General features: G+C 37.0%; 2 protein-coding genes across 2 annotated transcripts; both read left to right on the top strand.

Annotated features, from left to right (window-relative positions):
- Positions 1-17,199: 17,199 nt before the first annotated feature.
- On the top strand, positions 17,200-22,539 carry LOC133743783 (probable ADP-ribosylation factor GTPase-activating protein AGD8). The gene is made up of 7 exons (XM_062171813.1): positions 17,200-17,432; positions 17,567-17,685; positions 18,901-19,333; positions 19,453-19,713; positions 21,031-21,156; positions 21,872-21,970; positions 22,114-22,539. Exons 1-7 carry the CDS (start codon positions 17,364-17,366, stop codon positions 22,219-22,221), a joined length of 1,215 nt encoding a protein of 404 aa, XP_062027797.1. The 5' UTR covers positions 17,200-17,363; the 3' UTR covers positions 22,222-22,539.
- Positions 22,540-22,553: 14 nt separating this feature from the next.
- On the top strand, positions 22,554-23,579 carry LOC133744734 (uncharacterized). Its single transcript, XM_062172792.1, has 2 exons — positions 22,554-22,616; positions 22,869-23,579. The coding sequence occupies exons 1-2, from the start codon at positions 22,554-22,556 to the stop codon at positions 23,577-23,579; spliced, it is 774 nt and encodes a 257-aa protein (XP_062028776.1).
- Positions 23,580-27,435: the final 3,856 nt, after the last annotated feature.

The following is a 27,435-nucleotide window of genomic DNA, read 5'->3' as shown; positions in this document are numbered from 1 at the left end:
AAGGATTTGCAATCTAAGATTACCTGAAGACCACTTACTCTGCATTTTTAGAGCTTTACCCTAAATTTACTTTTTGAGGCTCACGACATACATCAACTTTTCTTTACAAAAAGGGTACAACACCCCCATTATGAGGTATGCAAATCTTAGACACCAAAATCTCAACTAGACTCCATTAATACTTTACCGACTTAGATATCCAAGGCTCTTTAGAAGGTATCATACTAGTGTTACTTTGATAAGTTTTATTTATTTTATAGATATACTGGACGATCAGGAGGGTCAGGTCATCCTAATTTGGAGGACTTGTGGAAATCGATCTTGAAGAGATTATCTAATTTTAGATATCAACACAATCGATTGTTATCGAATCGAGCTAAGAACAATCATTTTAAATTTTAATCTCATATTACGAGACAAAATGACAATAGAGCATAATTATTATTACTTTTGACATTCCATTTATAAGGTGTATTAGTTAGTTAGATAATCACTAATGCCTCGTTTGGTTCACGGAAAGGAAAGTAATTCCTTTGTCTTTCTCATGGGAAGGGAAATGAAATTTCCCAACAACTTTCCATTCCGATGTTTGGTAACGTAAGGAAAGTTATTAAAAGTTTATCAATAATGTAATAAAATAATATGTTGTGAGTAATAAATGCAAGGAAATAATAGGGGAAAGTGATTCCTTTGAGATTTGGAAGGAACTACTTTCCCCCTTATTTTCCCTTCCTTCAGGAAACGATTTCCTTTCCTTTTGCATCCCAAACGCAGTTCCTTTCCTGATGCTTCTTTTCCGCTAACCAAACGTGGTCTAAAAGGAATCCAGATCTTGTCATTATCAATTACATCACGCTTTAAGTAGTGATTAAGAAAAGATAATTATTGTTAATCGGGGTTATGAATCAGGACATGGTTCCATTAAGATTTTTTTTTTTTTTTTTTTTTTGAAGAATATCATGTTGATATATTAATAGACTCAGGCCAGAAAGGACCATTACATATCCTCCCTCTACCATCTCAGGGTAGATAAAGAGTTTGTGGTATACCACAGCGATACATAGATTAGATCCGATCATTTGACGGTACCAATGCTCACTTATTCAAGAAAGCCTATAAACTATGTTACCAAAGACAAGTAAATAGGCTAAGTCCATTAAGATTAGTCATGCCTTTCATTATAATATGTTCTGCAAAAGTAAAATAATATATTACTTTGTTTGGGCAGCAAGTGGGTGAACTCTATTTTTGTTAGTCATCGGAAAAAAAAAAGTGGGTGAACTCTACTGTCATTATAGTAATATTTGCACATGGAGCGTACGTACATGAGTCATGAGCTCTGCCTATTCAATTAGGGGATGGAGAGGGAGAGAGATTTCGACTAGTTGTTTATACGATACATGTTTATCATAATCTTTACGTGCAGGGACGTAGCCAGGAATGACAGAAGGGTTGGGCTAATTTTATACATACAAAATTTTTGCGAAGAACTCTTTTTTTTTGTGAGGTTTGGAACCCTGTGGGAGGCTCATCCTCACGCCTTTGTTATTCAAAACATACAATGGGGGGGGACATAAAACCAAAACTCCGTAAATTAAAACATACAAGCATAAATCTATCTGAATCGTACCATTCGAGGCCCACTAACTTCAAATTCAGTAATCACTGAATCATTATCAATACTATCGGCAAAGTCTTTTTCAATGTAGAGAACCATCAAATCATCAAGAAAATCATCTTCCATCTTATTTCGAAGTCTGTTTTTTATGATGTTCATAGATGAAAATGCTCTCTCTGTTGTTGCTGTAGAAACTGGCAGAGTCAGAACAAGGCAAATCAACCTGTAAATCATAGGAAAGAATGCAGACTTTCTTGATTCATTTGGATGATCATATAGCAACTTCATGCTTTAATATATATACATTTTGCAACAAATTACCATTCTACTCGTTGTTTAGTATTTGGTTAATTTGGACCGTTAAAGAACACAAGCCAGACCCTTTCAAAAAAAAAAAAAAAAAAAAGGATAATATGATTATGATCTTTCATTCTTTCTGTACTCTTTTTCGCAGCTTATTGAGTATAATCATACAAACTCGATCATAGCCATGCGAACTAGCTTATTTTGTGAACAAATTTCTGGAATGAGAGATCCATTCCCAATTATCAACCTTAATCATTGTAACAGCAACAACCCGATACAGAGATCCATTCCCAATTATCAACCCATCATCATTCATCAACAACCCATTACCCATCAGCAATGACAATCAATTTATTCAATTATCAAACATTCAACAAAAATACGTCCCTGCCCACTACAGCAATGACAATCAATCAACCAAAAATCCAAAACATTCCCAATTATCAACCCATCAGCAATGACAATCAATCAACCAAAAATTCAATACCTAGTAACCTGGGATCTGGATTGAAGCCTTGAAACTGCGGAAGTCGCAGACTTGCAGTGGAGCTGTGGTCTGTGGAGGTGGCTCGGCGGACTGCCGGGACTTGCTAATCGAACCTGGAAGGCTGGAACTCTAGAAGGCGGAAGCAAAATGGGGACAGCGGCACAGCGCCACAGGGGGAGAAGGGGAGCATCTGAGACTCCGAGAGTCGACCTACATCAGTATATATATATATATATTTTTTTTATTGAGCTATACCCATACTTGGTCGATTTTGGGCCAAATTTTCCCTTGGGCTGTAGCCCTTGTCTTGGCTACGTCCATGTTTACGTGTTTTTTTTATTTTATAAGTTGAATTGATTCCACTGTAGTCCTTTATAGTTTCAATCTTCGCAATCAAGTTCTTGAAATGATGAATATGACACTTGCAAGGTTACATGATTTTTTTATCTTCTACTAAAAAAAAAATTACAGAACAACACATAGATCCGAAACTTGATTATAAAGTCAAAAACTAAGGAGTCTACCGACTTCATTTTGTTACAATTTGAAATATCTATACATTCTAACTTTAATTAACAAAAGCATGACATTTAACGAAATTTTTGTTACTATAATGCCCCACAACATAAGTAAGAATACCACTTAACATAATGATATATATATATATATATATATATATTTTTTTTTTACCTTCAAATTCAAACTACAAAGGTTCTCAGTTCTCACAATGATTGTACGTCTCCTTGCTATCCAAGAAATCTTCTCTAAGATCAAAGATTATTTTGTTCTTGGTGAGCTTGCACAGGATATCAAAGTCATGTCATTTGCTCACCTCAGATCAGGCTTCATCATTATCTTGCATAATAAGAGGCAAGGTAGACAGAATTCGGTCTAATTTAAACTCCTTTTCCAGATCGATTTCACATGCCTCCCATGAACAAATGTCAAAAACCTCGAAAGGTGACGGTGACCTACATGATCATCTTTTACCAATCACAACCTAAATATTATCTTCCTGCTCTTTCTTTTTTTCTTGGCCAAAAATGACCAAAATGATCCCCCATTGTAGGGCCTTCCACAATGACGAGACAGTTGTGGGGATAGATGCAGTGCAAGTGAAATGGGGAAAAGTCGCAGGAGCTAAACGTGAAAGCAATTCTAACCCAAAGTCCCTCAACAAGCCAATCATGGCCTCCATATTTTTGTGTTAATTATTGTTTCATATATAATTGCTGTTTTCTTTTTTTCAATTATTGTGGTTTATCTGGTTCGCGTTCTTTTGTAGCAGCCGTCGTGAATCGTACACGACGTCGTACAGCGACTCAAAATACATCACGCATGCATGGAGCCACGGACCAATTCCGAATCGTCTCTATATGTATTGTACGCATTTTAACAGGCTCTTCTCAGTTTGGCAGCTGGTGCAACCACAAGTCAACACGTGGTGGGTCATGATTCGGTGCCATTTTAAACTGATGAAATCTACCAGAACTATGAATGTACTGTACCTTAGAGCATCTCCAACCATTTAGCTATAAGTCATTTTGACTTTGGCTTTTTGGTAGAGATATCTCCAACCATGCTCTTGCTTTAGCTACTTTGACTCTTGAGCCATAACTGGAGTCAAAATGACTCAAGTTTGTAGTACGAAAGCCAAATTTCTTTGGCTGAAAAAATAGTGGGCCCCGCTGCATGTGCTGCATATTGTAGTTAATTAATTCTCAAAAATGATTAATTTATTAAATGACTTTGGCTTTTGACTAAAGATGATTGGAGATGCAAAAATTGAATGAATAGTGATGACATTAGGGGAGTCATATTTTGCATATGGCTTTGGCTTTTGACTAAATGGTTGGAGATGCTCTTAGTAGCTTTCCTCCAACTAACTTTTTTTTTTCTCCCCCGGTATGTAGCTAGCTATAGCCTATAGCTAGGCTGCCTTTCTTATGGAATTAAAAGTGTAAAACAATAATTTTCACTTAAATCTATTAGATTTGGCCAAGTAGTGAGAAATGGTGAAAAAATATAGAGCTAAAATTATTTTACCACTCTGAACTTTATACCTAAAATTATTTGTGCCTCTAATATGACCGCTTGTACCCCTGTATTCTCTAATGTGATTGATTATAGCCAATCCTTAATTAATCCATCAATTTCTTCATATAATGTTGCTCACTCAAACTAGATTTTGGCCTTCAATCATGCAAGAAACACATCATTTACATGTCGAAAGCTAAAAACTGGCCCTAAGTGGACTCTCATCATCACCAATTTATGAAGAAATTAATGAATTAGTTTACTAATGGCTTTGGTTGATCATATTGGAGAGTATAAGGGCATATGTGATCAAATTAGAAGTTTGGGGACACAAATGATTTTAGGTGTAAAGTTCAGAGTGATAAAATGAATTTAACTCAAAAATATATCAAAAGTAACCAAAAGCGGAGCTAAAATTTCAACATAAAACTGGAAATACATTCTATTTCACTAAAGATAACAGTTCAATTTTTGGCGAAGTGGGGGTTCAGTTAATTTTACTTGGTTTCCCTCTATAGTATGTTCAAGTCTATCATTTAATGGCCAGCTTCAGTTGGCTAAGCTCACTACTTAGCTCCGCCAGAAGAGTAACAAATAGCAATTTACTTTGTCTCAAATAAATGGGATGCCAAATGTGGGATTTTATTAAAAAATTTCTCGCATAAAATACAATTAGTATATATATATATATATATCATATCCAGAGCGGAGGTCCGCTTTGAAATTAAAGTGTGAACTTCAAGTTTTGGGTCGCTTTTCGGTCGCATATTCACATCTCGACCGTTCAGTTTTTAGGTACTAGTGTATAGATCATCTCTGCAAATTTTCAGCCAAATTGATGATCGTTAAGGCATTGATTACTGCCTTAAAGCTAGTACGGTTCAGGTTGACAGATTCAGTCCGTCGATTGATCATCAATTTGGCTGAAAATTTGCAGAGATGATCTATACATTAGGACCTAAAAACTGAACGGTTAATATATGAATATGTGATCGAAAAGTGGCAAAAAACTGAAAATCCGTTAAAATATATATGAAATATTTTACAACAAGTCTACAATACAATTACGAGACGTTCAATTATTGAAGCATAACTATTCATGCCACTAACTTATATAACGGAAATGCTCCTTATCTCATATATTATACCCACTAATTCATACATGTGGCTCATGTTTTAACCATCTAATTAATTAAACACCAATAAGTAACTAATCAAAAACAAGTTTATTTTTCCAACAGGACCTACATAGCTAGCTTTCTCCACGATATTTTTAGTTTGCAATGATATGGATAAGGATTCAAATTGAACTTAACCTGGACCATCTCAATTTGATATTATAATTGAGACATATTTAATGAGGTTAATTAATAACGAATGAAAGATAAGTAAACGAAGCCTCACCGGCAAAAAAAGATTCAGCCAGCTAGTGGGAATTTAGAAAGAGATTCAACACGTGGTCAGACAAAAAAAGATGCTCAAGTTCTGTCTGTTTCGTCGACCGCATACCCTCTGGTTCCCTCCGCGCGCGAAGAGGCACAAGCTTGCCGCCGCGTACGATATTGATGAAACTCAGTAAGAAACACGTGGTCCAAAGTCCAAACTGTGTGCGAGTGAAAGAGTCTCAAAGAGTGACACCCTAACCCTAATTAACACTAACTCCGACGAGAAAGAGAGAGCAAATTTAAGTGTGTGGAGTAGAGGCAGAGGGTGCAGATCGAGGCAATCATGAAGCATATATGTTTAATTTATGCTGATGTTTAGGTACGAGTACTACTACTCTAATCAGTAATCACAGACCAAAAAAATTGAAAAGCTACGAGCTAGTATTAGTCTAAATAGTCTCAGTAGGAGAATATCTGGAAAGGTAATGAAGCACATGTTTCTTTTCTGATTGATTAATTAGACTAATAAATTTAGATTGAGTTGGGGGTAGTTCGGTAGTCTTGGAGATGTGGCATTGCTGTATGATGAAACCGATCGCCCCAACTTTCTATAGTGCTCGAACTTTTCTCTTCCATCTGCTTTTGTTTTGGGATATGCAGTTTCCGTCGACCTTAATCACCTGATTAATAATGTTACACTAAATCGTCAAAAAAAAAAATTGTTACACTAGCTTAACTAGAACAATTAATCATAAGAAGATTTTACAGCGACTAATATGATATATACCATTTTAACAACAAATGAGAAAAGTTGTTAGGTGATCTGTGCAGTCCAGTTAAAGTCGACATTGTTTTGTCTATGGCTTTGGCAACAACCCTAGTCGTTCTTGCGCAACGAGTTATTGCACTCGACCTCAGGATCTTCAACGTACGTTTTCCTTGTATTACCTTATCACGACGTGTTTTACTCGCATCGGGGATGGAGGCTGGGCTGTAGTCTCTCTCTCTTTTGGGTTTTTGGTGATGACCAACATGATGGTTCGAGTTTTAATTTTATTGTTGGGACTTTGTCCATTTACCTCATTTTTAGGGAATTTTTTTCCATTTGCTCCATTAAGTTTTATTAATTCCCCTTTACTCAAAACACTCTAAGGAAGTCTTCCCTAACACCCCATTAATTTTGTTTTCTTTATTTATTGTTTATTTTTGAGACTATTTTACCCTCACCCCTTTATTACTTAGAGAGCGAGACCATAGGAGACTTCGCCGAAGCCCGTCACCGGTTGCCGGAATCCGGATTCCCTAACACCCCATTAATTTTGTTTTCTTTGTTTATTGTTTATTTTTGAGACTATTTTACCCTCACCCCTTTATTACTTAGAGAGCAAGACCATAGGAGACTTCGTCGGAGCCCGTCACCGGTATCCGGATTCCGGCCACATATCGCCAGATTCCGGCCACCCGTCGCTGGACTCCGGTCAACGGCCGCCACCCACTAGCTTCTGTAAAAACCTCGTCGGAGGTCTCTAAAGAGGTCGTCGGAGATCTCAAGGTCGCCGAAAAATTTTATTGCCCTCAAATAGACCTGTATTGCCCCTCAATAGACCTCTATTGCCCCCCAATAGATCTTTATTGGGGGGAAATAGAGGTTTATGAAACCTCGTCGGAAGTCTCCAAATAGGTTGTTGGAGATCTCATATAGGGCCAGAAAGGTTTATTGCTACATCCAATAGACTTGTATTGCCCCCCCCCCCCCCCCCCCAATAGACATTTCGGTTGCCGGAATAGGAACTAATTTCCCTAAAATTAGACAAATAAAACTTTGATTAAGGAAAAAACAAGGAGATTACATCAATTCAAAACATCTATTGTCTCCCAATAGATGTCTATTGCCCCCCCCCCCCCCCAATAGAACCTTTTTTTATCCTTTTCTTTTGGGCATTCTGCCCCATTTTACCAAAAAAATAAAAATAAATAAATGATTTGGGCATCCAGAATTGATTTGATTTGAGAATGTTCATTAGCTACATTTAGCACATGGCAACTACTGCAATACCACCAAAGTAATCTATAATTGTTCAAAAGCCATTAAAGCAAGGTCCAGTGCATATCCAATTGCTCACAAAGTTTTCACCGATTTTCATAAACACTAACCAACAAAGTTTTCATTATTCAATCAACTCCGCTCCACACTAACCTAACAAAGCCCCAAAATACATAAACATCACCGATTTTCATTATTCAATCAATTAGGACAAAGTTTTCACCAACAGAATCCAAAACATATAAACATCACCGACACAATTCTCACAATCGAAGAGAGCTTACTAAAACTAATACCAAATCTCTGGATTAACAATGAAGCCGAGGCCATTTGATATAGGCGAGAGTGAGAATGGTTTCTCCAATAAGAAATAGACGAACCTTGGCCCGCCGACAAGGACGATCGGCGGGGATCTGGCCGAGAGCGTGAGAGAGAGAGAAAGAGAGAGTATGAGAGATACGTTTTGTGATTTATTAATTATTTGGATGACAAAATTGTCTTTTTGCTTTAAAATGAGTAAGTGGGAATGAAAATATATTGGTGGTGCAAGTGGAAATATCTTGACTCAATTTTGTGCATTGGGTCAGGGCCCCTTTATTGTGCTCTAATCTCTATTGTGTATACATCCCGACTCCTTAGAGTTTCTCATTGCGGGGGCTTTTAGAGGTTTTTGGATTGTATCTATGTCCCGACTGATATTTGGATCCGAATTGGTTGCGAGTTCGGATCTGAACCTTTCTCTGTCTTTTTTACTCGAATTTATATACAGTGCTATAACACACCAGTGACACCACATACCAAGCATATCTACAATATTTGGTGGATATTTGGATTCTCAGGACAAACTAACAAAACCGATCGATTGACTATGACATTATTCGTTCTAATTCATGAATCATGAACGTTCTAAGTCTGCATTTTAAACGTGCGCATGACATTGACTACCCAGTATCCACTATATTACTTATGATTGGTTATTTTGTGGAGAATAACTATAGCTAAGGACCTTTGATGCCACAGGTACCTGTGTGGACTCAAAATGTGAGAGGCAACTGTCAGTTGGTCCCAAGTTGAGGAGATTTCTCTAGCCAAAAGTAAGATGCAGTCATCTGCTCAAGTTACTTTCATACCATAAATAATTTGTCCATGTTTTTTTTTTCCAGAGTAGTGTTCATTATCAATAACAAGATTCAGGAGATTTGGTATATTTCATAAAATAAAAAAGAAAATAAAAAAATAGAGCCACGTAGAATCTGGTTCTTATCTATACTATATATAAGAGAAGAGGCTTTGTTAACCAAAGTAAGTGTGAAAAGACAATAAAACCCTTAGACCTTATATTAATTTAAATTAATAAATTTTGATGATTGAGTGGTAGTATGGTAAATAGCAAAATTAAAAATTCAGATAACCTCCTACTTTCTTTTTTCTCAATATAATAATAATAATAATAATAATAATAATAATAATAATAATAATAATAATAATAATAATAATAATTTTACACATGCAGAACATGTGAGCAGAAAACTAATTTCAAATATCAAATTAGAAAAATAGAAAGAGAAACCATTTGCTATTCCCTCGAACTTCTGTTGATTAGAACACCCTAAGAGCAAGTTCACCCGTAGTCAAGAAATGTCAAGGTCGAGAAGTCAAGAATTCTACTAGTCAAGATACTGTTCACTGCCCCTGGACATGAGTTTACACCCGTTGTTTTTCTTGACCGGTCAAGACTATTCATCTTTCACTGTTCATCGATTTTTTCTTACATAAATGAAAAACTAGGAATAAGTACAATACAATGTTATTTAGTTGTTGTACGAGAAATTCGGTTTCTAATCGATTTTTATTTTCGAAACAAACGTTATTTAGAGAGTCGTGAAAATTGACTTTTTATACGTTCGGAATTTGGGAAAACTTTCTTCATAAAAGTTGTAGGGCTCGTCGATACGATCTCGTGCATATATGGAACGCAATATTCGGAGTTTGTATGAATTTATTATGAATTTTTTGAAATCTGAAAATTTTCTATAAATAGCAAAAAAAAAATTCTGTTTTGTTTCAAATGACGAAAATTTTTCTTTTTTTCATTTTCCCCCTCTGGTTCTCTCTCTCGCGCTCCCCCAGACCTGGCTGGTTTCGTCCGACCAGACCCACCTGTTTCTCCCTCCTCCGGCGTCCTCCGTCCACGGACCTGGCTCCCCCGAGGTCGCCTCACCTCTTCCGGCCGCTCCGTGGCGTCAGCCGGCCCAGACGCTGCCCCCAGGCCGAGATCGAAGCAACCCCAGGCGGAGCAAATCGTCCTCCGGCGACCGGGCTTCCGTTTCTGCTTGCTGCGGCGCCACGCGTCAGCTTCTCCTGCTTCAGTCTCTTCATCAGCGCGTCTGTTTCTCTTCTCTCTCTGCAGACGTCACCCACGTTTGGGTGTGGGCCGAGCTGGCACAGTCCTTGGCTGGGCAAGGAAAATGTCATCCTCTTGCCTTTTTTCTTGACCGAAGTCAAGAAAGTTCATCCTTTGCCCGGTCAAGCTTCTATTGGTGGAAGAGAGTTTGTTTTCTTGCCCGGTCACCACCTCAGCAAATCCATGCTTTGCCCGGTCAAAGAGGAACCGGTGGACTTGCTCTAATAATACAAGTGTGAAAAAGTAATGGACACTAGTATATAGTGGGGGAAGATTTGGGGCCATATATAGTTGCAAAAAGTGGTGGACTTATTTAAATCATAATAGCTAACGAAAATTGAAATCTTTGTCTACCCATTTTCAAAAAACAATTTATGCATAAAACATTTGAAAATGAGGAGAAATTTTTATGATATTAGATTAAACATGCATGAAATCATTAAAATCATGACACTTGTGGGGGCAAAAACTGCATAATACACTTTCAAATGCATAAAATTGTCCAGAGCTTCTATATATATCAGTGTGTATATGATGATGCAGTGTGGGCGGCAGCCCCCACTAGCCCTATGCTAGGTCCGCCAATGGTTGCAAAACTTTAAAGGTCAACATCGTACAGTAAAATATCAATGATAATAGCTATTCAAAATTTCAAATACGAAGACAATTACAGTGACAAAAAATTTATTTTGAAGAGAACTATCATGGAATTTGCATGTACAGAAAAAATGCAAGACCGCAAATCTAACAAAACTTATACCTGAAAACTATATCTTGCTCAGCAAAATTCTTAAGCTATACAAAAGTTCAATCAAAGAAAAATTGTAGCTAGCTAGACAAGGCTAGCTATATAATACATGAATGTATGATTGTGGGAGCAATGTGAAATCAGATTCTCAATCACAATGTACTCAAGAAGGACGGTTTGTACTTTGTAGTCTGTTTGTTTGATGTTGAATAAAGGACTATGTTTTCTTCTCAAAAAAAAAAAAGAAGGACGGTTTGTACAGCCACATGGGATTGAAATAGTTCTTTCTGTTGGTTTAGAACAAATACAGCAAACAATTTTTTTTTTTTTTTTGGCTTGGCCCCTCCATTGTTCACCCATTAAGTGCTAGTCTCCGACATCTACAACCCACATTTTAAGGCATTATGCTTCTTTGTTCTAGAGTTTCATTCCCCCCACTGATAATTCATAATTGCACTGTTACTTTCACCATCACATAATTTTAAGATATATCATATGATATATACATTTCCATCGCCAGTTCAGCCTATGCCATATCGATCAGAACGCTGTCAATTAATCAATCTTAACCAATATGTAAGTGTAATTAGTTGGGTCAAGGACCTTATATGAAAGGACATACCAAATATAGAGCCGGAAAAGTAGCTACTAGTTAAAGTATTTTTACTTCTACAACCACCACAGGTGGTCAAGTTGGTAAGAGTCTCCAGGTGTGGAACTCCGGAGGATCATCTCTGATGTTCTGGGGAAAGAATGTATGATAGTGATGATCTTTTTTGAATGCCGATGAAAGATGTAGTGCAGCAGGTAGCTAGGTAGAATAATAGAGATCGAACAAGTTCCTAATTAATCCAGTTATCATTTTCGTTGTGTTTCATTAGTCATTACTACTACCAGAGGGTTCTTGAGCTCTAGCCTGTCAACAATGCATTTGTTTTGCGATTGTAAATTCCAAGCTACCTACAAATTTAGCAGGCCTGACCTAGCCTCCAGTCCAAAATTCTCTATAGGCTAAAACTGAGAGAAAACTATGGGTGTAATTGAGTTGGGCCTCCTCGTATAAATGAACAACTAATAATATAATATCTTTCAGATGAAGTAGAGCTAGACTACGATGCTTATGAGTTTATCAATTAGCTTCATATACACTGCCTTCGATCATCGAAAAAATTAGTTCCATACTACGGGAAAAAAAAAAAAAAAGATGAAGGGTAAGCTCGGGTCGTGTTGTTCATGAGGAGGCTTTTGTATCTCATGAAGATATGTTTTTGCTTTTTAAGTAGTGATGGTACTTTCTTTACGAGTTCAGAGTCATTACTTGGTTGGTATGTCATGTTTTATACCAATGATGTTGGTATTTGTCAGATTTGAGGTCATTGCAGTAAGCATGACCCATTATTCTAGCCTCAAGAACTCAAGAAGTATCGTAGATTTCGCAGCTCAATATCACAAAGTTCATAACATAAGAAGATAAGTTCAAAACCATTAGTATAACGTTTTGTTATAAGTAGGCCCGTTAGTGACTTCTGTTTTAATCTATCATACTGCTAGCTTGTAAATAAGGACGGTTGGACAGATTTGGTTCGTCAATTGATTTAATCTAGTTTGATATCTTAGCGATCATCAATTAACGGTTAAGATGCTGATATGTGATCGAAAACTAGGTTCCATAAAAGATCCCTTAAAATGACCAAAAAAAAGATCCCTTAGTGGAACGGTTCAGGTTGGACAGATTCAGTTTGTCTATTGATTTAATCTAGTTCGATACCCTAACGATCATCAATTTGGCTGAAAATTTGCAGAAATGATCTATATATTAGGACCTAAAAACTGAATGGTCGAGATGCCGAAATGCGATCGAAAAATGGGTCCCACAAGAGATCAACTAAAATGGCCAAAAAAAAAATCCTTAGTGGAAAAGTCATATAAATATTTAAATGAATTTATAAATTACATAAAATAATTCAAAATGAATGTTTTAAATTATAGAGAGCCTCATCTCGCTCTCTATATTTTGGAGCGAGATAGCTAAAGTTATAATGGAGAGCCACTTAGGAGTCTGGTGCAACTGCTAAAATAGATAAAAAGTTAAACATCCTCTCTAAAATAGCTAAGGAGCAGAGATAGAGAGTCTGCTAAAGATGCTCTAACCACAAACAATGCATAATAGATTCTTCAAGCCTCCCACACCCAGCAAAAGAGCCAATTCTGCGTTTAAACAAAAGCTCAGCACAAGGAAGAAAGGAATGGCAAACTCTCCATAAAAAGAGCTTCACTTTGTTAGGAATCAAAATACTCAAGATTGTACTCCAAATATTCACAGAGTTGGAATCACCACTTCCTCCACTACTACTGGCTCTAATGCCCACGTACTTCAATTCCATGCCCAACTAATAACCAGATTCACTGAATAGTGTCCATCATCATTATAATGCCACACAACAACATCACCACCACTTCTCTTACACAACGATATAGATAAAATATTTTCAGCATCTAATGAAAGAAAATTCTTTATATAATCGTTATTCCACATACCTGGGCCACTCATAATTCGATTAACAGTAGCATCAGGCTCTAGAAATCTGGAAGTAACCACTTTGAACGTCCAATGGGAGGGTAACCACTTGTCCCCTAGATTTTAATTAACTCTCTTGTTCCAACACGCCATTGAACACCAGCACAAAGAAGTTCTTTTCCCCATACTAACCTCTTCCAGACCATAGGAGACATAAGTCCACCTGTTGCCGTGGCCCAATTACCATCCACGACATATTTAGATGCAAGCACCTTGTTTAAGGAATCTGGATGCAAAATAATCCGCCATAGAGTTTTAGCCAATAGTGCCTGGTGAAAGCAGCCAATATCACAAAACCCCAACCCTTCTGCCTTCTTATTCAAACACAACACCTCCCATTTACACCAATGAATCCGTTTCTTGTTGCCTCCATTACCCCACCAAAATTTAGATACTTTAGACTGATAAGTACGACAAACCTCTTTAGGAAGTTGAAAAACTGACATTGTATAAGCCAGAATAGCTTGAGCAACTGCTTTGATGAGTACTGTCTTCCTAGCTTTGGAGAGGAGCTTAGTCTGCCTGCATGTTAAGTGGGTGTCTAATCTTTTATTAATTATCTTAAACATATCCTTTTTGTTCCGACCTGCAACCGTTGATAAGCCTAAGTAACGTTCATGAAATGGTACAGTAGAAACTCTCAACATCTGCGTTATTTCCACCTTCAGCTCCTCACCAATATCAGGCCCATATATAATTGCTGATTTTTGAAAATTCACCTTCTGACCTGCAGCGCTTTCATAAAGAATTAATCACTGTTTAATATGAGTAACCTACTGCATATTTGCTTTCCCAAATAACATGCTATCATCCGCAAATAGTAAATGTGAAATAATCGGACCCCCCTCAGATATTCTAGCACCATGAATACATTCCTCACTTTCGGTTTTTTGCAGCAACCCCGTTAGCCCCTCAGAACACAGAAGAAACAGATATGGTGAGAGTGGGTCAACTTGCCTCAGCCCCCTGGTTGGCTTTATTAACCCCACACCCTCTCCATTCCAGAGTACACTAAGACCTCATTTGGTTCGCAGAAATGAAATTAATTCCTTAGAAAATTATATGGGAAAGGAAAACAAACTTCCCATTAACTTTCCTTTATGCTGTTTGAAAACGTCGGGAAAGTAATGAAACAATATATATTTGTTTTCATTCGAGTGTTTGGTTTGTGTAAGGAAAGGAAACAAAATCATACTAATATTCCATTTATATCCTCATATGTTAAAACATATAGTTACACAAATCTCATAAACTTTTTAAATAAAGTTGTCAATAATAATTTTCATTAAGGATATAAATGTACTTATACTATATAATTAATGCACAATTAATGTAGGTAAAATGGAAGAGAAAATGAATCATTTAAAGGATGAGAGGATTCACTTTACCCCATATTTTCCCTTCTTAAAGGAAAGTTGTTCATTTCCTTATGCACAGGAACATAGGAAAGGAATAAATTTCCTTTCCCAAGCCCTCAATTCCGTGAACCAAATGAGGCCTAAAAGATACTGATTCCACACACCTCATAATCAACTCCACCCAACCTGCATGAAATCCCAATCGGAGCATAATGTGTCTAAGGAAAACTCATTCCACCTGGTCGTATGCCTTGTCAAGTTTGAGCACACAACACTGATCCCCAAAGTTTCTAGAGCTCTAATAGAATGGATGACCTCAAAAGCAGTGATGACATTGTCATGTATACATCTTCCATGCACAAACGCGCCTTGAAAAGTGGAGATGATATTAGGCAAGACGTTCTTCATTCTATTCAAAATCGCTTTTGAAATTAACTTGTATATAACATTGCATAAGCTGATCGGCCGGAAATCAGTAACATACTGTGGATTATCCACCTTTGGTATCAATGCCAGCAAGGTATGATTAATATATGTAAGCTCTGCTCCCTCATTTAGAACACTCAAACATAACGCACTGACATCATTTCCTACCACCTGCCAATAAGGCTGAAAAAACCTTGCTGAAAAACCATCCTCACCTGGAGCTTTATCCGAAGCAATTAACTTCAAAGCTTCTTCAATTTCCAGTCTAGTGAAAGGCCTAGTTAAATCAACATTCATATCTTCAGTGACCTTCCAAGGAACTGCATCCAATACCAGCTCCATATGTCGACACCCTTCTGAAGTAAATAATTGCTAAGAGTAACTAATAAAAGCCCTCTGTATATCCTCCACTGAATCTTGTCGAACCCCTTCCCCATAGTGTATGACTTTGGTTCTCAAATAAATAATATATATTGATTAAATTAATTAAAATGATCGACTTAACCTTGGATCTTAATTAGTAATAGCTATATTTGAATGAATTTTGTTTAAGAAAATTCCAAATCAGATTATTGTAAATTTACTTTCATATTAACTGAGGGGGTCATGTATAGAAATGAATTATTTTTATTTAATTATTTTAGGTAAATTATAAAATTTTATAAGTAATATAAGAAAATTTCTAAAACTTGGGGGGGGGGGGGGGGCATGGCCATTTACAAGTTGTTTTGGGGTTCTTTCGGGTGTATTTGCATCCTTTTGGAAGTGAGAGTGTTGTGCGCGTCTCTAATGCTTCTAGCTGGTTCAGATGCAGGAGTTGAAATTCATGTCAGATATGCATATGGGCTGGATTAGGCTGCATGATCTAAGTTGAAGCTCAATTTTGGTTTGGGTTCTATGTTCATGGTGTCTATTACTCAGGGGTTGGTAGCAACTAGTTTTTGTCACTACATCAATTCGTTGAGTTATTTGGTGGAAGTACAACCTTGGTTCTTGGAGTGTGCGTTATATTTTGTTATCATTTGTGCTGTGAATGCCGAGTCAGCAGTGTCACCACTTTATTAAACCTGAATTGTCTAATAAAATTTTACTATTTGTATATTAGCTTAATGCTTTTAACAATCTGTTTTACTTTACTTTCTTTATGTTCTTGAATTATTTGTGATTTGTTTGCAAGGCTTTGTGCCTGTCTACTTTAACTTGATCTTAACAAATAAGCTGTCATCTTCTGCTTGAAAAAACAAAATTCATATCGTGGGAGCAAATAGTAAAAGGTATTAGATGTTGAGTAACCAAACCACGTGATTAACAACAATTGTAGCTTGAGAAAAAAGAGAAAAAAAAACACTACAATTAATTTCTAAACACACGAATTAACAACAACCTACTAATTCTTGCTTATGTTAAAATTGTAGTTCTAAGTAATATTAAACTTTTCCCAAAAAAAAAAAAAACATATTAAAATTTTCATCAGCACCTTAACTTATACTTTCACTTTTTTGTGAGCTAACTAAATTAAGCTTCAAGAATTTGTACCATAAAAAAAAAAAACAAAAGAAGCTTGAAGACTCGAGCAACTGATGGTTCAGCTTGACCCATAAGCCCAGCCGTTAGCGGTTGGTAGTAACCGCCACTTGCCACCACAAAGCCACGGACCGATGGACGTAACAGAGACAATTCGACAATAACAAACCACCAAACATCGAAAACCTGAGGGGGCATTTCCGTCCTTTCCCACAACCCTCTGCGTCCTTCCCCCTGGGTAATAAAATGCCCCCGTTTGAAAATCCCAAACCCAAACAAAAAAAAAAAATCTAAAAATCAATTCAAATTGTTTTTTTTTTTTTGTCATAACTTAAAAGAACATCTCGATCTCCTTTCTCCTTCTTCTCGATTCAAAGCCTGAGGAGGTGTTCAAGGCACCTCTTCGGATTCAATTGCTTCCCCCTCCGTCTTTACAATCAAATTAGAAATGGCGTCCGAGATTTTCAATGACAAGAATGCTGTTTTCAAAAAGCTGAAATCGAAGTCGGAGAACAAGGTCTGTGCTTTTTGAGTTTTTTTTTTATTATTATTTTTTTATGATGATTATTGTGCGAAATTCGATCTGGGTCTGTGAGATCTAATTCAGATCTGGGGGTTTCGTGCGTGGATCTTAATTGGTTTTTGGTTCAGATGTGCTTCGATTGTAACGCGAAGAACCCAACTTGGGCTTCAGTTACATATGGGATCTTTCTCTGCATCGATTGCTCGGCCGTCCATCGCAGTCTCGGCGTTCACATCAGCTTTGTTAGGTAAATTTCTGAATGTTCAATTCGTTGTTGGGTGCGTATGCATGTGATTGAGAATGGTGTTAGCTGATTTATATTGCAAAGATCTTAAATTTTTGTTTTTTGAATGACATGTGACGGAGATAAGGTGATGCACAATGTGCCCTTAATAAGCAATGGATTGTTTTATTGATTGAATCTAAGGACTTGAATGATTTGGACCGAAAAAAAACTATGGATTTTGATGATTAGGGGGGGGATGTTTGATGGAATTGAATCGAAGGTGTGGGATGAACTTGGAGTAGGAGTATAGGAGCCACGATCTATTTTTTGTTTTGTTGAGAAATAAGAGGTGTGGAAAGTAATTTTTGGGGCTCGTTTCTGAGGTGGATAGCGTATGGCATTACCTTAATCCAAGTTTAATGTGTAGATAATAGGTTGTAGACACACTCAAAAACATAAATATAAGGTTAGTGTATGTAATAAAAATTCTATTCTTGATATTAGTTTAGAATTTTTCTTATTGATTTGTGCTTTATTGTTTGTTAATTCATGAGTTACAATTGCATTTGTTGCTTTTAAGAAAAAGCCTTGATTATAATTGAGGAGCATATGCTCTAAGCAAATTCATATCAGAGATCGTAAGATCAATGATTGGTGTGTTGCACAAATCTTTGTTGAGACTCATAGGTGATTTGTAAGTTTTGGACACTGCACAAAGATAAGTGTTAGGAATTTGTTAGTTTTGTGTAATTTAAAATTATTTTCTATTCTGGCCAAGTGTAAATATTTTTATTTGACTTGTGCTTCTTTTGGTTGTTAGTTTACCAATTAGCTTGAATGAGATTTTTAAAAAATACGCTTCATGTTTCGAACACCAAGAATTTCCATTGCAGGTGTTTTTTTGTTGTTTGATATTTTCTATCGAAGCCTCCTACTGTATTTTTTCTTTGGTTCAAGACAGCCAGACAAATGATTACATAGGAAATTTCATGCGGTATAGGATTAATTAGCTTTGCTGGTGGATCTGGTAGTGTGAATCCAGTTTTGAGTACAATGTTCAACAGTTGGACTTTGGCCTATAATTAGTCAAATTAGAATTTTATTCCAACAGAAAAGAAGAAATATATGTTCTGATAAATAGCTTGTGTCTTCATGTTCAAATTCTAGTTGGATTGAAACTGCACTAGAAATAAAAGACAACCTTTGTCTCACAATGAATTTGTTGTACTGTTTCAGATCTACGAATTTAGACTCCTGGACTCCTGAACAGCTGAGAACAATGACCTTTGGGGGAAATAATCGCGCACAGGTTTTCTTTAAACAGCATGGATGGACAGATGGAGGCAAAATTGAGGCCAAATATACATCACGAGCTGCCGAGTTATATAGGCAGATACTTTCTAAAGAAGTAGCAAAAAGTATGGCAGAAGACGCAGGTCTTCCACCATCACCTGTTGCGTCTCAGTCGGGACAAGCATCTAATGGGCTTCCTGATATCAAGACCAGTGAAGCAATAAAAGAAAAGCCTATAGCAAGGCAAGAAACACCTGAAGTTTCTGATTCCCCCAAGGCCCCCCATGTATTTGTTACCAGTACCGTCAAGAAGCCCCTTGGTGCTAAGAAAACTGGGAAAACTGGGGGACTTGGTGCTCGCAAACTCACTACAAAGGTTTTGATTACTAACTTAGAATGAAATTTTATCCACAACTATATGTTAGATATATTTATGAGTTTCTTTTGTTATTTGATTATGCCTTTCTTATAGCAAGATGAATTTAACAAATGCAGCCAAATGAAAGTCTATATGATCAGAAGCCTGAAGAACCAGTTATCCCGGTAGTTTCCTCAACCAAAAGCACTCCACCAGCTGTCACACCCCTTGCTTCTCGATTTGAGTATGTAGAAGCTCTTCAAACTACTGATATGAATTCTAATGGCGCTAGTGTAACTGGCCATGTTTCTGCACCCAAGTCATCGAGTTTCTTTGCGGATTTTGGAATGGATAGCAGTTATCCCAAGAGAACTAGTTCAAACTCCTCAAAAGTGCAAGTAAGTTCTGTTTGAGCAATGACATTTGCATACTATCAAGCAAAACTTGATCATTGTTGTTTGTTTTATGTGTAGACATTTATGTAATTGATGTATATACATTTCTGCATTTAGGAAATCTACGTTGCACGTTTCAGACTAGGATCAGAGTTTGACATGGTTAATAAATGTGTAGGTACCAAGGTTTTAGAGAAGTGAATTCTGAGCTTTCCTTTTAATCATCTAGTCAAAGACAAGAGAAAAAAAAAAAAAAGAGAGATCCACCATATTTTGAGAACATCAACTATTTTTGTTGATTCCATTTCTTAATCCAACTCAAGTATGTCTATCTTTTATTGTAGAAATTTCAAATTCTATCTTCCATATAATTTATATTCCTTGCATTTTTTTAATATCCTTCTAAAGGTTTCCTGTTTTGATACCTAGTGCTCAATGCTCTGACCTTGAAGTTATTATTAGGATATAAAATTAAATATTTGATCACCATGAATCAATTCAAATGTGTTTCAGACTTGCTATGTCCATGTGTATAATGACTATAGTCCACCCCTGCTAGCCTAACTATGGATATCTTTAATTTACAAATCTAATCTGCATCTTTGGTTTTTGAGAGCACTTGGTAGGTCCAGTTGTTGTTTTCAACTTTGTCAAGATGAAAAGTGGATCATGTCTTAATCTGTAATGTTTAGGGCCCTCAGTCTATTTATTTTATATCAATATGATGGAAAGCCACCAAATGGAAGTTCTGTAATTTCAATTTTGTTTCTGACGAAAAAGAAAAGGTAGCCAACTGCTACATTAAAAGGCAAAACAAGTTGGAAGATTACAAAATCTGAAAAAAAAAGGCAAAAAAATTCTAATAGTTCTGCATGTCATTGTCTAGTTGTGGAGTTGGAACTGTTCTTTAGGTCCATTTGTTGCTTTCAAGTTTTTACTGTGCCAAGATGAAAATTGGATCATGTTATATATATATATATTTATTTATTACTAACGTTAAGGACACTGCTTGTGTTTATTTTATTCAAGTAAGATGGAAAACTACCAAATGAAAGTTCTATAATTTGGATTCTGTTGGAGACAAAAAAGAAAAGGTAGCCAACTACATTCACAATGTAAACAAGCTGGGAGATTAGAGAATCTGAAAATAAGGCAAAAACATTCTATCATAGTTTTGTATGTTGTTATCTAGTTAAGCATGTTGCTAACAGAATCTGAAAAAAGCTGCTGGACTTTGACATCTGATAGAATTGATTGCAATTTTCCATTCATGTTATTCACTGGTTTCATTTACAAGATCTGATTTCTCTTGGTCTTCAGATTCAGGAAACTGATGAGGCAAGGAAGAAATTCACAAATGCAAAATCTATTTCTTCCGCACAATTTTTCGGTGATCAGGGCAAATCTGCTGACGTTGATGCTCAAGCCTCCTTGCAGAAGTTTTCTGTATGCACTACTACTATCACAAATGCATAATTAACTAAATTCATTTGATTTGAGTTAACAATTGCTTTTGATTTTTAAATATACTATACATCATCTTATATATTAAGCCAATTCCTCTTGTTTTTTGAAAGGGCCAATTCCTCTTAACATGGTTAAATTTTTGAACTTTCCTAAATGCCCACATATAATAAATAATAATATACAATTACATAAAAATGCTTATAAATTAAGATACAATAGCAAATTAATAAATTAAGATGATAAAAATTACAATATCTCACAAAAAAGAAAAAGAAAAAGTTTCCTCTCATCCTTGTGCTCATGGTTTTTAATTTTTATTATATATTTTATATTATTATGGAAAAAGAAAATTGACATATGCATAGCACATGTTAATAGGCTAGTTCTTATAGCACTTGGTAAGAAAATGCCCCATGTCCTGCACTAGCTATACTATATATTTGCCAAATTTCCTTCAGAGTTTTTTTCTTTTATAATTTTTTTTTGAAGCAGTGCATAGAACTGATGTCTAGACATGTAAAATGGCTCACAAAACCATAACTGTATTTAAGAGAAATGAATTTTGAAACCAACTCTGGAAAATACCGTTGAAGCCTAGTTCGAATTACCACCGTATTTGACCATACTGAGATGGAAATCTTTGAGAGATGTAATTTTAATGCAGTTGATATAACATGTAATTTTGTTCTTCCAGGGTTCTGCTGCCATCTCCAGTGCTGACCTTTTCGGTGACAGAGAAGATATCCCTCTTGATCTTACTGCGGGTGACCTTATTAACCGTCTATCTTTTCAGGTACACCTCCTTCAAGATAGGGAAGTTTACTATTTTGTTTCTTTGCAGTCCCCTCATATGAATCTTCTTTTGCTTCTGAGTCGCGTCAGAGTTTTGACAACCTTATTTGTGGATTTAATCCTTGGGTCTTCTCCATTTTCCAGGCACAGCAGGATATCTCCTCTTTAAAAAATATTGCAGGAGAGACCGGGAAGAAGCTTAGCTCCTTGGCATCCAATTTAATGACGGATCTTCAGGACAGAATCCTCTGATTTTGATATGCTTTGAGTTCGTTTGTTAATGTATCAATCCCTTATCTATATGTAGTGGTTGTAAAAAGAGTTCATTAAATTCTTTTAAAGTGTTATGTCTTGTGATAATTCTCGAGGCTTAACAGTGGCTTATGTTGTAGCTGAGGTATTGGTTTGAGATCTGAGTTTTATCAGTTTGCAAAACCAAACTTAAGTTTTCTGCCTTTTGTTGAAAGAGCGAGGCAATTCTATTTGAACTCCAAATTATCATTTGCTCTTTGGCAATGTTAATCTTGTATACTTTAAACAATAATGTTAGCTCCTCCCAACTTTTCATTATTGCCGACTCTAAAATGAAAACTCTCCAGATTCCTAATTCTCTGGTGTCAGTTTGTGATGCCGTTACACTGATATCTGTATGAACCTGTGTCGGAGATACTTTCAGTGAAAGCTTAACTTTCAGATTACCAAATACTGTAAACAGTTGCTGGTAGCAGAGCTTAATTTGAAATGCGGAATCCATGCCTTAATGACCGGCAGCTATGGCACTACCTGCACTATGCCTTAATGACCTCCAGAGTTTCATTCTCATTCTAATTGTCTGCATCACAATTTGTTTCGTGAGTGAAAAAGGAAAACTGGAAAACCAAAAAGAATCTTCGAAATAGTTTTCAGTTCCAGGGATAGTTGGAGACTACAAATATGAGGTTGACATTACAATTAAACCAGGAATTAAAATCCAGTTGGCTAGTATTACTTACGAACCTCTGAGAACGGGTCCTACATTGTGGGAAATCGGCATTCCTGATTGCACAGCTGCGGAGTTCTACATACCGGATCCATATCCAACTCTCATGAACAAGTTGTACAAGGGGAGTCGGTTGGACAAGTTTAGGCAATACGGGTTGTGGTCACGTTATTATGAGCATTACCCTAACAATGACCTCATCTACCTTGTTGGTGCTAACAATTACCGTGAGGATTGGTTTTATGCTCAAGTGACTAGAAGTGTAGGAAATGGCCGGTATGAAGGAACTACATGGCGGATACAGTTTGAACTCAACAATGTGGTCAATCCCGGAAACTATACACTTCAACTGGCCTTGGCATCAGCCACTTATGCAGAATTGCAAGTTCGGGTTAACAATTTGAATGCCGTGCCACCTCTTTTTTCGACAGGGCTAATAGGCGATGACAATGCTATAGCAAGACTTGGAATTCATGGCTTATACTGGTTATGGAGTATTGATGTACCGAGCACTCTACTACGCGAAGGAAGCAACACCATCTATCTTACTCAGTCCAGAGATGGCAATTCACCTTTCCAAGGAGTCATGTATGATTATATAAGACTAGAAGGACCTTCTGAGAAACCATAATTATATTACTTTCCAAAATTGGGAATAAAATTGCAAAATGCAAATATAGTTTATTTTTATTTTTTATGGTACCTGGTTGGTCTAGTTCTTGTGTTTTACAATGCTTTAGTTAGATTTTCCAATATCAAGACGAAGTATTGACACTTTGAATGATGTGTTACACACACTTATAAATCATATCTCCCAGGGACACAAACACAAAAACATAGGTGAAATAGCATCAGCTATACAACAGGTCAATTGATTTTTTGTCGGTATAGTTGCCACTTGAAACACAGAGCTAGTAGGAGTAGGGAGTAGAAATGCTTTCTGTTTGGACCCAAAATGAGCATTTTGGCCTGACAAGACACGTCTTGGAGAAATTGAGCCAATGTCAGTGGCTCAAGCTATATATTGTCGACAAGTTCGAAATATATATATTAGAGGCTAAATCAAGCCTACTATGGAAGCATGGAAGCATGAAAAGTCAACTTTAGCACATTTTCCTACTTCGGCTAGGAGAAACCAAGCTAAACAAGGAAGGAGGGGCGGCAGACTAACCAAACGAAATTCAAATGAGCTGAAACTTTCCAGATTAAATATAGAAAGCCCAATGATCATTTCTTATGAAGAGTGCCAGAGCTATTTTTGAGTGGAAGGCCTTCAAACAATCAGTCCAATTTCCTTGTCTAGAGAGGCTTGGAAAACTGGACCTGTAAGAGGTCCAGCAGCGTTTTCGGCCTAACCACTATATCAAAAGCTCTGAAATTTTACCAGGGTGATCTACACTCATAGTGGAACATTTCTTATGAAGACGTCATGGTCAAAATCTGAGTTCTTGATGGAGATAAAATTGAAGGAATAAAGGAGCAGAAAGTGCTTCCTTATCTCCAAAATTCATCATTCCTTATCTCCAATTATGCCTCCTTATCTCCTTATCTCCGAAATTCATCATGCTTTACCTCCAATTATGCTTCCTTATCTCCAAAATTCATCATTTCTTCTCTCTAATTAATGCTCCACTATCATTTGTTTAATGCTAAACACCTTGGCATGGTAGCCTATAAATATAGGTTACAATGAAACACTTAGACACACAATTCACTCATCAATACATCTCTAAGATGATCTAAGTCTCTCTAGAGCAAACCTCTCCAAGAGCAACTCCTCTCCTTCTATTTCTCTTACCGGTGATCACACTCCTAGTCCTACTCTTCTCAGAAGCCGACTTTCAGTGCCACCAAACTCTCTGTCAACGTACTTCGGTCCTAGTCTTATCGGGAGCCGATTGTAGTACACCACGACCACAATGGTTATGGAACCAGCCAAGAAAGGGTAACGCCCTTGCAAACCAGCCAAGCTAAAGTCACGCTTTAGCAAGTTCTCTCTACTTCCCAGTGGTTCTCGCTCTGCTCGATCTACAACATCGAGTATCGATTGTGATTTTCAAGAAGATTAGCAAAAGTCCTCACCACGAGGCATAAAGAATCCCACGACGAGGTTGGTGCTCTCCTCGTCTACAATTGCTTGAAAGAAGTCAGGTCAAGGGACACCCCCGACGACCGCACCCGAACGGTGCTGGCACGCCCGCGCAGAAAAGAGACTGTTGACCAGCTGCAGCAAAATTGGAGCCAAACACTTTCTTCTTAAATACGCACGTCTTTCATAATAATCTTTGATACACAACAAAAATTAAATTTGTAGAATCTCCTTCAAAACTTCCACAGCTTATCACTGTCATGGTTAAGAACTTCATTTTCTGCATTTGTTCGAAAATCCTTGCTTTTCTGGATCCCTTGTCAAATGGCTTTGAAGAACCCTAGTTAAATCCGCTTCTTCTGAAGGTTTATCCTTGGTTTCAACTGGCTAGTTTTCCTGAAGACTTCTCCGGTCTGTTGCTTTGCTTCTTATCTTTCTTCACATTATATATGTTAACAGCCTGTTTCACACGTACAGAATTCGAGTCATAATTTGGATATTTGTAGCTAAAGACTGAAAATTGGATTTTGGGTTTAAGGTTTGTTGAAGGGTGGAATGATGTTGATTTGGTTTTGTTAGCTTTATATTTTGATGGGTTTTGGATTAGCTGCTTAAAGTTTTGATCTTTAGTTTTGTGCTGATTTGGTTTATGAATTTGGGAATTTAGGTTTTGGAGCTTGCTGGCAACACAGCTAGGGACAACAAGAAGAACCGTATTGTATCGAGGTGTACAATCTCAAATCAGCTATGGTTTCTTGTAGAACCACCCCTTCGTACTATATACTCACAAATGTAATATGTATACAAAGGCTATGTTGGCCTTTTCTATCTAAATTATGCATCATAAAATATCAGAATTTGCCCTTTTCTGTTCTCAACATTACGAGTTTTGCTTTGTTCTCTGATGAACTTGCCATTGCCCAAGGCATGTAGCAGTAGAGTTTTGGGGCCTCGAATTTTTTTTCGCCTTGAGCCTCCAAACTCACAGGGCCGGCCCTGCAAACAGTAAAACAATACTGCTCAATCTTGGTCTAGTCTTGCATAGATTCAGTGTTACTCTTCACAAGCTCAACATCCCCATAACATTACTAGTACCGGTCAACAACTACCGCACACTTAGCCTCAACCCCTGCTACACACTATTGAACACGGAGAAAAATCAAGCTAATTTTACTGTCAAGTTAAAGCCATTACAAACTAATCCAAATCAAATAACCATACTCATCAGTGAAAATGAGCTCCAATTGCTGAGAAATAATAGATGGCAAGAAAACCTTCAGTCTGTTTGCAATTACTTTAGAACAAAGTTTGTAAATAACATTACAAAGTGCAATAGGTTGTAAGTCTGCCATACTCTCAGGATTCTGCACCTTTGGTATCAAACAAATGTGAGTAAAATTTATATGTTTTAACAAAGAACCAGTGTGCAGAAAGCTTTGTACTGCCTCAGTAACATCTTTCCCAATATCCTCCCAATAATGATGAAAAAATAATGGAGGCATACCATCAGGGCCAGGAGATTTCGTCGGGTACATCTGAAATAAAGCACACTTGACCTCTTCTTCTGAATACGGGGCACATAGCTTTTGATTCATATCACTAGTAACACACGGCTGACGCTAAGGTCAGATTAATTGCGTCAACATCAAGATCAGTGGCAATAAACATTTTTGAAAAATATGAAGTCACAATATTCTCCATACCTTCATCATCATCTTTCCACTGCCCCTCATGATCAAACAGTCCCAACAAATTATTTTTGCGCTTCCGATTAGCTGCCTTCCTGTGAAAGAAACCCGAATTTCTATCACCCTCTTGCAACCAAGTAACCTTGGCCCGTTGCTTCCAAAATGCCTTTTCCTGCGACAGAATATCCTGTAAAGAAATCATTAAACCTTTCTTCTCATTGTAAACTGCCTCAGACATCGGCTCATTCATAAGCACTTCTAATCTGCTCCGAATATCCACCATCTGATTTTGACGCAGTCTAAATGTATCACGCTGCCAAGAGTCCAAGGCACATCTCGTGTTAATGATCTTTCTTGTTAGTACAAACATAGGAGCACCTCCATCTTCTGCTTTCCAATTCGATAACACAAGAGGATCACACTCTTGGTGCTGCAACCAAAAGAACTCGAATTTAAACCTGTGCCACTTAGGACGCTTGGGCAGAGATATAGAACTAGCTTGTAATAGAATGGGAATGTGGTCAGAATCACTGGGCGGCAAGTGCTTCACCCTTGAATAACCAAAGATGTCACTCCATGTAGAGGTACCAACTGCTCTATCCAAACGTATTTGAGTCTCAGAATTCCACCAGGTCATCTTTGCACCCTGAAACCCTAGATCAACAAGATCACCATATCCCAATGCATCACGGAAACCCCGCATCTGTCTT

The sequence above is a fragment of the Rosa rugosa genome, chromosome 4, assembly GCF_958449725.1.
Source record: "Rosa rugosa chromosome 4, drRosRugo1.1, whole genome shotgun sequence".
NCBI classification, from domain to species: domain Eukaryota; kingdom Viridiplantae; phylum Streptophyta; class Magnoliopsida; order Rosales; family Rosaceae; genus Rosa; species Rosa rugosa.
Note: the sequence above shows the minus strand (reverse complement) of the source record. Positions and strands in the feature narration are given on the sequence as shown.